This window comes from Scylla paramamosain, chromosome 48 (genome assembly GCF_035594125.1).
Source record: "Scylla paramamosain isolate STU-SP2022 chromosome 48, ASM3559412v1, whole genome shotgun sequence".
Lineage (NCBI taxonomy): Eukaryota > Metazoa > Arthropoda > Malacostraca > Decapoda > Portunidae > Scylla > Scylla paramamosain.
The window spans coordinates 6,510,495-6,522,861 of NC_087198.1; the positions used below are offsets into that span (position 1 = coordinate 6,510,495).

Below are 12,367 nucleotides of genomic sequence, written 5' to 3' on the forward strand. Positions count from 1 at the left end.
TTGAAGACAGGGCCAGCAGCATCTTCGAGGAAGCTGGTACTAGTGCTGGACTGACTTTAGGTAACTAGAATGCATAAAGCTGGCAGGGTTTTTTATACAGAGGTAGTTGGCAGGGAGAGAGGTGTGTCCTGCAGGTTAAAGAGAGAATTATGACCCTGCTTGTACCTTGTATCAGGAACTTGTACAACCACAACTGGCAGGCAAGCAGGCTATAAAGGACTCAGTAATGGACTAGTCATGTACTTATGCTGTGGATTCATACTTTACACCAGCAAACCGGCTTCAGTCAGTGGTTGTGACAAAACAAGGCCTCGTCTCTGTGGCCAGTGTTTTCTTAGTCCCTCTCCTCCATTTCTCCCTCCATGAGTTACCTCCAGGCTTCTCCTCCCTCACAGACCTCCCTCCATGTCCCCTCCACCTCTCCTCCAATCCTGACTACCCTGCGACACTTGCTTCATGGTTAAAATAGTTTTTTTGTCAGACAATCTCACACGTACCTTAGGGAGAGCCATGTCAAACTGGGATGGTAGAGAGGTTGCAAAATTAGGGGGCAGATCTTCCATACCAGGAAAGAGAGAGGCTAGGAAGTGGGTGGAGAAGTCTTGGGAAAAGCCTCTTCTTGCCTCCACCTCGCGCCTCCACACCTCTCCACTCTGGCTGCTCAGCTCAGACGCCCACTGCAAAACAACAGACAGGTGATGCAAGATGCAAGGAGTGTGCATGAACTCAAGGACAGCCAGCCATACTCTCGACAAGTGTGTCTTCTTTCCTCCATATTTCCCTCCACAAGTTACCTCCATGTTTCTCCTTCCTCACAGACCTTCCTCCATGTTTCTTCCACCTCTCCTCCAATCCTGACTATTCTGTGACACTTGCTTCATTGATAAAATAGTGCTTTTGTTATATAGTCTGCCACCACAGCCAATACTTCTTCTCTCCACCACCCTCTCTCCTTTCCTCCAATATCTCCCTCCACAAGTTACCTCCATGCTTCTCCTTGTTTGCACACCTTCCCCAGTCATCCCTCCACCTCCCCTCCAATCCTCACCCTTCTCTGATCCTTAGTTCACCTGCAGGAAGGCCCTGGAGAAGGCGTGCCGGTCGAGCCACCTCCGTGACGGCTGCGGCATAGACCCTCGGGGCGCGGTGAATCTGCTCCACCACTTGCAGGAGTCCAGCCAGGCACCGAACACTCTCTTGATGCATGGAGACGCGCGTGTCCGCCTCGTACAGGCGCCTCTCTATATACATTATCCACCTATGGGGTCAGGATCGGTTAAGAGAGACAGGCAGGGAGGCAGGGGGGCAGGGAGGGAGGGGGGAAGGAGAAACAGAGGGGGTGGGAGTTGAAAAGGGAAAATTTTGTAATGGAGGGAGAGAAGAAAGAGGAACAAGTGACAACACAGCTCAAAGTGAATAATGAAAAGAGAAGGACAATGATGATAACAAGAAAATAAGGAAGGAAGGAGAGAAACTGAGAAAGAAAACAAACAAACAAACAAATATCATTACCAAAAAAGGAACAGCTGATTCTTCTTCTTCTCCTCCTCCTCCTCCTCCTCCTCCTCCTCCTCCTCCTCCTCCTCCTCCTGCTGCTGTGAATACTTACTTCAATCTAATGTGCAAATTCTCCAACAGCTCTTCCTTTGTCTTGATGCATCTCCTTTTGATGTCTTGCAGCTGAGAGAGAGAGAGAGAGAGAGAGAGAGAGAGAGAGAGAGAGAGAGAGAGAGAGAGAGAGAGAGAGAGAGAGAGAGAGAGAGAGAGAGAGAGAGAGAGAGAGAGAGAGAGAGAGAGAGAGAGAGAGAGAGAGAGAGAGAGAGAGAGAGAGAGAGAGAGAGAGAGAGAGAGAGAGAGAGAGAGAGAGAGAGAGAGAGAGAGAGAGAGAGAGAGAGAGAGAGAGAGAGAGAGAGAGAGAGAGAGAGAGAGAGAGAGAGAGAGAGAGAGAGAGAGAGAGAGAGAGAGAGAGAGAGAGAGAGAGAGAGAGAGAGAGAGAGAGAGAGAGAGAGAGAGAGAGAGAGAGAGAGAGTTAGTAACACCTCCAGTAAGAATTTCATAGTATTTTTTGATTATTTTTATTATGTTCCTATATTACTACTACTATTACTACTACTACTACTATTACACACACACACACACACACACACACACACACACACACACACACACACACACACCTTTTGATGGTTTTTCAACATGTGCATCAAATTCTTGCGGTGTGAAGTGCAGAGGTCAGGGAATATAGATGGGTCATTCACCTTCCCTGCCCTCTCCTGGTTCTTCAACAGAGCCTGCCAGAGAGAGCACAGGTCAAAAAAGCACTATTTTCACTATGAACCAAGAGACACAGGATAATCAGAATTGGAGGGAAGGTGGAGGGAACATGGAGGAAGGTCTGTGAGGAAGGAGAAGTGTGGAGGTAACTCATGGAGAGAGATATGGAGGAAAGAATAGAGGGTGATGGAGGGGAAAATGGCTGGCGGTGATGTCAGACTATCTAACAAAAGCACTATTTTAACTATGAAGCAAGACTCGCAGGATAGTCAGGATTAGAGAGAAGGTGGAAAAAACATGGAGGAAGATCTGTGAGGAAGGAGAAGCCTGGAGCTAACTCATGAAGGGAGATATGGAGGAAAGAATAGAGGGTGGTGGAGGGAAAAATGGCTGGCGGTGATGTCAGACTATGTAACAAAAGCACTATTTCAACTATGAAGCAAGACTCGCAGGATAGTCAGGATTGGAGAGAAAGTGGAAGAAACATGGAGAAAGGTCTGTGAGGAAGGAGAAGTGTGGAGGTAACTCATGGAGAGAGATATGGAGGAAAGAATAGAGGGTGGTGGAGGGGAAAATGGCTGGCGGTGATGTCAGACTATCTAACAAAAGCACTATTTTAACTATGAAGCAAGACTCACAGGATAGTCAGGATTGGAGAGAAAGTGGAGGGAACATGGAGGAAGGTCTGTGAGGAAGGAGAAGTGTGGAGGTAACTTGTGGAGGGAGATATGAAGGAGTACCTGTGAGAAATTGCTCTGCTCCTGCACCACGTAGGCAGCATCATGCATGAGCTGCTCCAGGCCACACAGGCGCTCACCAAGCCCCTTCACCTCCTTCATCTGTGGCCGGTCTGCCTCTCGAAGCACAGCGCTGACCTCTTGCCCCACTTGTTCCAGCAGCCCCTCACTGATCTGTGTGGCAGCAGCAGTACTGGTGCTGAGTGAGTGTGTGTGTGTGTGTGTGTGTGTGTGTGTGTGTGTGTGTGTGTGTGTCTACTTGAAGTGACGCGGGTTTTTGAGGGTGTTTTTACAGTTGCAGTGACAGATTAACAACATTTCTGCATTATTGACAGGAGAAACACTCTTTTAAAAGGCTCCAGTTGAAGTGACACGAGCTTTCAAGTTTGTTTTTACAATTGCAGTGACAGATTAACAACATTTCTGCATTACTGACAGGAGAAACACTCTTTTAAAAGGCTGTAGTTGAAGTGACACAGGTTTTTCAAGGGTGTTTTTACAGTTGCAGTGACAGATTAACAACATTTCTGCATTACTGACAGGAGAAACACTCTTTTAAAAGGCTTGTAGTTGAGGTGACACAGGTTTTCAAGGGTGTTTTTACAGTTGCAGTGACAGATTAACCACATTTCTGCATTACTGACAGGAGAAACACTCTTTTAAAAGGCTCCAGTTGAAGTGACACGAGTTTTCAAGTGTGTTTTTACAATTGCAGTGACAGATTAACAACATTTCTGCATTACTGACAGGAGAAACACTTTTAAAGGCTGTAGTTGAAGTGACGTGGGTTTTCAAGGGTGTTTTTACAGTTGCAGTGACAGATTAACATTTCTGCATTACTGATGGGAGAAACATTCTTTTAAAAGGCTGTAGTTGAAGTGATGTGGGTTTTCAAAGGTGTTTTTACAGTTGCAGTGACAGATTAACAACATTTTTGTATTACTGACAGGAGAAACACTCTTTTAAAAGGCTGTAGTTGAAGTGACGTGGGTTTTCAAGGATGTTTTTACAGTTGCAGTGACAGATTAACATTTCAGCATTACTGACAGGAGAAACACTCTTTTAAAAGGCTCCAGTTGAAGTGACGCAGGTTTTCAAGAGTGTTTTTACAGTTGCAGTGACAGATTAACATTTCTGCATGACTGACAGGAGAAACACTCTTTTAAAAGGCTGTAGTTGAAGTGATGTGGGTTTTCAAGGGTGTTTTTACAGTTGCAGTGACAGATTAACAACATTTCTTCATTACTGACAAGATACAATCTTTTAAAAGGCTGTAGTTGAAGTGATGTGGGTTTTCAAGGGTGTTTTTACAGTTGCAGTGACAGATTAACATTTCTGCATTACTGATGGGAGAAACACTATTTTAAAAGGCTGTAGTTGAAGTGATGTGGGTTTTCAAGGGTGTTTTTACAGTTGCAGTGACAGATTAATATTTCTGCATTACTGATGGGAGAAACACTCTTTTAAAAGGCTGTAGTTGAAGTGATGTGGATTTTCAAGGGTGTTTTTACAGTTGCAGTGACAGATTAACAACATTTCTTCATTACTGACAAGATACACTCTTTTAAAAGGCTGTAATTGAAGTGATGTGGGTTTTCAAAGGTGTTTTTACGGTTCCAGAGACAGATTAACAACATTTGTGCATTAGTGACAGAAGAAACACTCTTGAGAACCAGGCTGAGTGTCCCTGTGGCCTTGGAAACATGCAATATTCTAACACAGGGGGAGGGGGAGCCACAGTAAAGACAATTGTGACAACACTCAACTTGTTAAACAATGCAAGATTACAAACTTGACTCAATCCTGCGGAAACAGAATTACGCAGCAAGAATTAGGTGTGAATACCTGACATACACACACACACACACACACACACACACACACACACCTGAGCCAGTCCCCTGCAGCAGAGTTGGGCAATCTGTCTGACGTCACTTTGGCTGTCCTTGGCGCTGATCCAGTCCAGCAGTGACACTTGCCTCACTGACAGACAGACACACAGAGAGAGAGAGTGAGAGAGATATATCAACAATTATTCTTATTTACAACAACAACAACAACAACAACAACAATAACAACAACTTACTTTCTCTTTTTCCTCCTTCTCCTCCTCCTCCTCCTTCTCCTCCTCTTTTCTCCTCCTCCTGCTCTTCCTCCTCTTCCTCCTCCTCCTTCTCCTCCTCTTCCTTCTCTTCCTCCTCCTCTTTCTTCTGTGCTGTGCTTGTCCTCCTCTTCTTCCCAGCTTCTTCCTCTTCCTCTTCCTCTTGTGTCTTCCCCAAGAGTTCAGGGAAGACTGGAATCCTTGCCGGTAGCTTAAGGTCCTCTTCAAAACTGTAAGTAGTAGTAGTAGTAGTAGTAGTAGTAGTAGTAGTAGTAGTGTTGACAGACGGACACACATACACACACACTCCAACCAATCTTTCATCTCTTTCCTCCTCTCTCCTCTCTCCTCCTCCTCCTCTCTTCCTCCTCCTCCTCCTTCTCTCCCTACCGGTAAGTTGGCAGGAAGAGTGGGGCATCACACAAAACTATAGGAGAGACTTGTAAATGATAAAAAATATAAGCAAGACATTCTCTCCACCTCCCTCTCTTCTCTCCTCCATATCTCCCTCCAAAAGTTATCTCCAGGCTTCTCCTCCCTCACAGACCTTCCTCCATGTTCCCTCCACCTTTCCTCCAACCCTGACACACACACACACACACACACACACAAACTCACGACTGAAGCAGGGCGACCTTCTCCTCCCGGCCACTGAGATACTCCACAAAATTTTGCTGGAATGCGTCATGTCTTGTTCTGAAGGCTGCCACAATGTCCTCCAAGTTGGCCACCACTGCTGCCCAGCCTGCAGTAGTAGTAGTAGTAGTAGTAGTAGTAGTAGTAGTAGTAGTAGTAGTAGTAGTAGTAGTAGTGGACAAAGGAAAGAAAGAGGAAGAGGAGAGAGACAAATTCATAACAATTATTTCTTCTTCTTCTTTGTTCCCTCTTCTCTTCTTTATCTTTTTCTCTTTCTTCCTCTTTACTTTCCCTCTCCTTCTGCTTTCCCTTGTGACCTTCAGAACCCCTTGTGACCTTCAGAACCCATGACCTTCATTTTGACACACTCACAACATTCAAATTTGAAAAACCTAACTTAACCTAACTTAACATAACCTAACCTAATCTGACCTAACCCGACCTGACCTTGTTGCTGCAGATGCTGGTCGTGAACAAGTTGGCGACACGTTCTGGTGACCTCACTAGCGTGCTCGTAAAACTGCTGTGCTAACTGTGTCCGCGCCACCACAGTGTTGTAAGTGGCTGGCATGTTGAGACACCCCTCCACCTGTGTCTGCAACAGTAGTAGTAGTAGTAGTAGTAGTAGTGGTAGTAGTAGTAGTAGTAGTAATTCAATAAAATAAAGCTGAATAAACAAACAAACAAACAAACACACACATACACACAATAAAATAACAGAATATCAAGGAGTAAAAGTTGTATTTGGCAGTGGTCAGAGGTGAGGTCAGCCAGGAAGGTGAGAGGTCAGTGGGGAGGGCTGCAGCCTGGGGTGGTACAGCCAGCACTGGGAGAGTGACCACAAGGATGAGGGAGGGGAGGTCAAGAGGGCATGGGGGGTCACGGCGAGGGGGACGCAGCCAGCGCACTGAGGACTGGTGGGCAGGACGACAGGTAGCAGACTGGGGCTTCAAAAAATTGAGGAAAGAGACAGGAAGGAAGTGTGTGTGGAAGAGAGTGGTGGGTGAATGGAGCAGCATCACCAAGGAGGCTGTCAGTGGTGGTGAGTGGGGAGTCACCAGGGAGCTGTGGAGGAAGGCTGCCAACCACACAGATGAGGCTAGCAGGCAGACACAGGCAGGTGTGTCTTGTGCTGGGCCTGCCACATGTAGGTCTGTTGGCTTGCTGCATCTGCCTGCCTCACCACTGCAAGTCAACCACCATTCTCAACCCTTCACCACCACCACCACCACCACCACCTACCCTGAGGTTGCCGTCCCCGCCAGGCTGCACAGAAGGGGTTGGTGGAGCCGCTCCCTCAATGGCCACCTTGGAGAACAGAAAGATGGGGGACGTGTCTGTGCCGGCCGAGTAATGACATACCCGCTTGCAGGAGTCCAGTGTTTCACCCCCAGAGGCCAGCAGCACCTGTTGACAATAGTAGTAGTAGTAGTAGTAGTAGTAGTAGTAGTAGTAGTAGTAGTAGTAGTAGTAGTAGTAGTAGTAGTAGTAGTAACACACACACACACACACACACACACACACACACACACACACACACACACACACACACACTAACCACTGTCACCTCGCAAACAAGCAATAGGCACATAGCAATTCTACAAATTCAACAAACAACATCAAATATTAACACAACTCACAAAACATTAACAACAAACAACAAAAAATAAAACAAAAATCATTACAAAACACAAACTAACATGACAAGTACAACAAGATTGCCAGAGTGACTCGCGTGTGTCAATGAGCCTGGCAGAGTTGACAAGCTGAAGAGGGGAGGCATCCCAGACACTGCCACACACACACACACACACACACTGCGCAGCCTGAATTGGCCCACACAGGTAAACTCAGTCAGTCAGTCAGTCAGTCAGTCAGTCAGTCAGTCAGTCAGTCAGTCAGTCAGTCAGTCCATCAGTCAGTCAGCCACACAGTTAGTTAGTTAGTCAGTCAGTCAGTCAGTCCATCAGTCAGTCAGTCAGTCAGTCAGCCAGTCAGTCAGTCAGTCAGTCAGTCAGTCAGTCAGTCAGTCAGCCAGCCAGCCAGCCAGCCAGCCAGCCAGCCAGCCAGCCAGTCAGTCAGTCAGTCAGTCAGTCAGTCAGTCAGTTAGTCTCTTGGTGCAGGCTGCCTCTCCCTCGCCGGCTCCAGCCAGCGTGCCTTGCCTCACCAGCCGAGGGACACACAGCCTTGTCACTGGTGAGTTTGTTGTGCACCACAGTCAGGCAGGGTGTGTCTGCTGGTGCCCCCTCACTCTGCCAGCCTCTCTGCCATTCCTCTCACTGCCCAGGAGTCTCTCCCGCACCAAGCCACGTGACGGCCGCCACCCAGCACCGCCCATGCCAGGACCCACAGGACCATCACCCACACCCCTCCCATCCGTCCACATCTCATCGAAAAACTTGTCTTATTTGGCCTCAGCGGAGACACACACACACACACACGCACACACACACACACACACACACACACACACACACACACACACACACACACCAGTTTGGAAGAACTCTAAGCTAACCAAACTTAACCTAACCTAACCTAAGCTAAGGTAAGCTATCTGGCAATACTGACCTGTTTGTCTGGGGGCACCTTGACAGCATTGTGTATTGCACCCTTCAACACCTCAACACTGCACAAAATAAATAAACCAATTATTATTATTATTATTATTATTATTATTATTATTATTATTAGTGTGATTGTTGCCTCAGATTGTTCAGCTAACTAAAGGCTTACTCAAGTACCTATGTAGGCCTATGTATATTTACAGGTCACAAAATCTGTAGGCCTATGTATATTGACAGGTCACAAAATCTGTAGGCCTATGTATATTGACTGGTCACAAAATCTGTAGGCCTATGTATATTGACAGGTCACAAACACACACATTGATATAATTCTAATTACATAAATACCTTTGCCAAAAAATACATCTCTCTCTCTCTCTCTCTCTCTCTCTCTCTCTCTCTCTCTCTCTCTCTCTCTCTCTCTCTCTCACTCTCTCTCTCTGCCTACCTCTCTAGTGCCAGGTTCATGTCAAAGGTCATCATGGTGCCAGTGTCAACGAGGAAAACGTAAATCATGTTGGCTCGGTTGAGATCAGGTCAGGTCAGCCAGCCAGCTGTCCAATCACAATCCACAAAGCTCTGGGCCAATGGGAGGGCTGATGGTGATCCCCTGTTGACCAATAGGATGGCTTGGTTTTTGCTTGGCTGAGGAGAGAGAGAGAGAGAGAGAGAGAGAGAGAGAGAGAGAGAGAGAGAGAGAGAGAGAGAGAGAGAGAGAGAGAGAGAGAGAGAGAGAGAGAGAGAGAGAGAGAGAGAGAGAGAGAGAGAGAGAGAGAGAAAGGTTAGGTTAGGTTGCTTTAGATTTCATTGTGTTAGGTTAGGTTAGGTTAGGTTAGGTTAGGTTAGGTGAGGTTAGGTTAGGTTAGGGGTGGGTCAGGCTAGGTCGACGCATCACCTGTGGTACAAATGCATCAAAAACACCTTTGGTCATTTTTTTATAGCATCACCTTAGTTATCCTGCTAAATTTGCAGCTACAACCAACACTGCCATCCCCTTTACTTCTTGCACCATACCCTAACCTAACCTAACCTAACCTAACCTAACTCTAACCTAACCTAACCTGACTTAAGCTAACCTAACCTGATCTAACCTAACTCTAACCTAACCTGATCTAACCTAACCTGACTTAAGCTAACCTAACCTAACCTAACTCTAATCTAACCTAACCTAACCTGATCTAACCTAACCTAAGCTAACCTAACCTCACCCAACCAAGGCTAACCTAACCTAACCTGACCAAAGTTAACCTAACCTAACCTAACCCTAAGCTACCTAACTCAAGCCACTAGCTGCATCAGACAACAACAAGAGGTGCCCCTGTGTTGGCAAGCTTCCCACTGCCGCAGCGCCATTCACACTGCAGCCATCAAGGAGAAAGCACATGGGCACCTTCTCTCTGTCCCAACAACTCGTGTGGCTTGACATGCGCACGCACACACACACACACACACACACATATTTATTTACACACACACATATATTTATTTACTTATGTGTGTGTGTGTGTGTGTGTGTGTGTGTGTGTGTGTGTGTGTGTGTGTGTGTGTGTGTGTGTGTGTGTGTGTGTGTGTGTGTGTGTGTGTGTGTGTGTGTGTGTGTGAGTGTAGTGAGCAGTGTTGTTTATAGAAAGTGTGTTTACTTCAAGATTATTCAAACCATTTGTGTGTGACATGCACATTTGTGACAAGCCAGCGACAACTTTGTTTGTTTGGGCAGCACGTTAATTTTAGCATTGAGAACAGAGAAGGCTTCCGTGCTGGAACACGCTGCATGCCACTCACCAAACCACTCACACTAATCCCACTCATTTTCTTCACCTACAAATACAAGTTGTTGCAAATGTCATAATTTATTGATTTATTTCATCAGTGTAGGTGGTTTTCAATGACACAACTCCAATTCTGCACTGCACATTGTTTGTTTCTTTGTGTTACCGTGTCTTAGTTGTTCACACCATAAAAAGGGTGAGTGTTCAGTGGTGAAGTGTGAACACCTTGCCTCAGAGGAAAGGGTCAATGCATGTTGGTGTGTTGGTGTTGCACATGTTCCTGTCCCTTGCTAATGTTCAACAGTCAACAAAAGGTGCACTCAGTAATTGCAAAGGAGAAAAATTACTTTAAATCTACAGTTGTGTTTACTGACCAGCGCACCACTGGTGTGCCAAGCCCCACACACCAGTGTGCTCACTGCTGCACCCGTCCACCTGTCCACGGTGCACAACAACCTCACGGCTTAACACAACACAACACAACACAACACAAGCTAACCTAACTCAACATAATATTACCAAACCTAACTTAACAAAACCTAACCAAACCTAACTTAACCTAACCAAACCTAACTTAACCTAACGAAACATAATATTACCTAACTTAATCTAACCTAACCTAACCAAACCTAACTTAACCTAACAAAACCTAACTTAACCTAACCAAACATAATATTACCTAACTTAACCTAACCAAACCTAACCAAACCTAACTTAACCTAACCAAACATAATATTACCTAACTTAACCTAACCAAACCTAACTTAACCTAACCAAACCTAACCAAACCTAACCAAACCTAACTTAACCTAACCAAACCTAACCATACCTAACCAAACCTAACTTAACCTAACCAAACCTAACTTAACCTAACTTAACCTAACCAAACCTAACTTAACCTAACGTAACCAAACCTAACCAAACCTAACCATACCTAACCAAACCTAACCTAACCTAACTTAACCTAACCAAACCTAAAGTGAAGCAAGAATTGACTTACTGGTTCACAATTGGCAGGTGAAGCAAGCAAATTTACAGTTTACAAGACGCTGGCGTGACCTGCGAGACTCAACACTGTCCTTTCTTTCTTCCTTCCTTCCTTCTTTCCTTCCTTCCTTCCTTCCTCTATTTGTTTGTCACGAATTGTTCTCCTTCCTTCCTGCAGACACAACACTTAATGATATTCATGAAACAAATAACAACAGGAGGAGGAGGAGGAGGAGGAGGAGGAGGAGGAGGAGGAAGAGGAGGAGGAGGAGGAGGAGGAGATAATTATAAGGAAAAAGAGACCAAGGAGAGAGAGAGAGAGAGAGAGAGAGAGAGAGAGAGAGAGAGAGAGAGAGAGAGAGAGAGAGAGAGAGAGAGAGAATCAGGAAATTAAACCTTAGTAGTAGTAGTAGTAGTAGTAGTAGTAGTAGTAGTAGTAGTAGTAGTAGTTTTCGTTGCGTGTGTACGAGAGAGAGAGAGAGAGAGAGAGAGAGAGAGAGAGAGAGAGAGAGAGAGAGAGAGAGAGAGAGAGATCGCCCTCACTCACCAGGCAGAGGAGACAGCAGCGGCCTGAGAGGTGCCTTCAAAAGACACACGCACACACACACGCACACACACACAGGCAGGCTCACACGCACACACAGACACACATACACACGGACAGCAGGAGGAGGAGCACTATGACAAAGGTAAACAAGGCAACAATGACGATGATCTTGTTCTTGATCTTGTTGTTATTCTTCTTGTGACGTCTTCCGCAGATCAGCTACTTGAGAGCACGGGGTCAACATGTCTCCTCTAATTTAACACCTAAACTCCCTCAGGCGTACTTCCCAGGCGTGCACAAGGGACTTTTTCATCTCTTTTAGGGTCCCTTCCCTTTCTTCCTTGCCACGACACACTGGCAGCACTGTCAGCGTGCCTCTGTGTGTGAGCTGGAGGAGGCAGTAGACACCTGCCGAAACGATAATTACTCCCAGTGAGGTGTGCAGCACTGTTCAGGGGGTGCTGTGAACTTATCATTAAACCCAGATGTGACCTCACTGAACGTTTCCCTTTGTGTCTCACAACACAAGGGGGCAGTCACAGCCTGCCCTCTAAAGACAACTCTCTTCCTCCACACAAAACTACAAGCACCTAATAACACACACACCATTCACTCAAAAATTTTAAAATCATCATGGCGACTCCTACACCAGCCTCGGAGTCCCCATCTGGTGAGGGGACCATAAATGTCCCCAGGTCGGACTGCCTTTCCGTCGATGACCCTAAGTGTCTTGACACCCCCCTCAACTT

The 12,367-nt window shown here is 46.0% G+C and overlaps 1 protein-coding gene across 5 annotated transcripts in view; it reads right to left on the minus strand.

Annotated features, from left to right (window-relative positions):
• Positions 1–11,751, minus strand: part of LOC135095355 (RB1-inducible coiled-coil protein 1-like) — a 22,255-nt gene extending 10,504 nt beyond the window's left edge. The window contains exons 1-14 of one of the 5 annotated variants that reach the window (XM_063996109.1): positions 11,619–11,751; positions 11,085–11,239; positions 8,764–8,960; positions 8,320–8,377; positions 6,991–7,155; positions 6,196–6,343; positions 5,731–5,857; positions 5,098–5,342; positions 4,900–4,994; positions 3,015–3,185; positions 2,178–2,291; positions 1,610–1,680; positions 1,049–1,258; positions 498–677 (exon numbers count right to left, since the gene is read on the minus strand). In XM_063996109.1, coding sequence (XP_063852179.1) covers positions 662–677; positions 1,049–1,258; positions 1,610–1,680; positions 2,178–2,291; positions 3,015–3,185; positions 4,900–4,994; positions 5,098–5,342; positions 5,731–5,857; positions 6,196–6,343; positions 6,991–7,155; positions 8,320–8,377; positions 8,764–8,831 — 1,488 coding nt within the window. In that variant the 5' untranslated portion in view covers positions 8,832–8,960; positions 11,085–11,239; positions 11,619–11,751 and the 3' untranslated portion in view covers positions 498–661. Of the gene's footprint in view, positions 1–497; positions 678–1,048; positions 1,259–1,609; positions 1,681–2,177; positions 2,292–3,014; positions 3,186–4,899; positions 4,995–5,097; positions 5,343–5,730; positions 5,858–6,195; positions 6,344–6,990; positions 7,156–8,319; positions 8,378–8,763; positions 8,961–11,084; positions 11,244–11,618 lie in introns of all 5 variants that reach the window. The other 4 variants (XM_063996112.1, XM_063996108.1, XM_063996111.1 and 1 more) reach the window with 4 other exon arrangements.
• Positions 11,752–12,367: the final 616 nt, after the last annotated feature.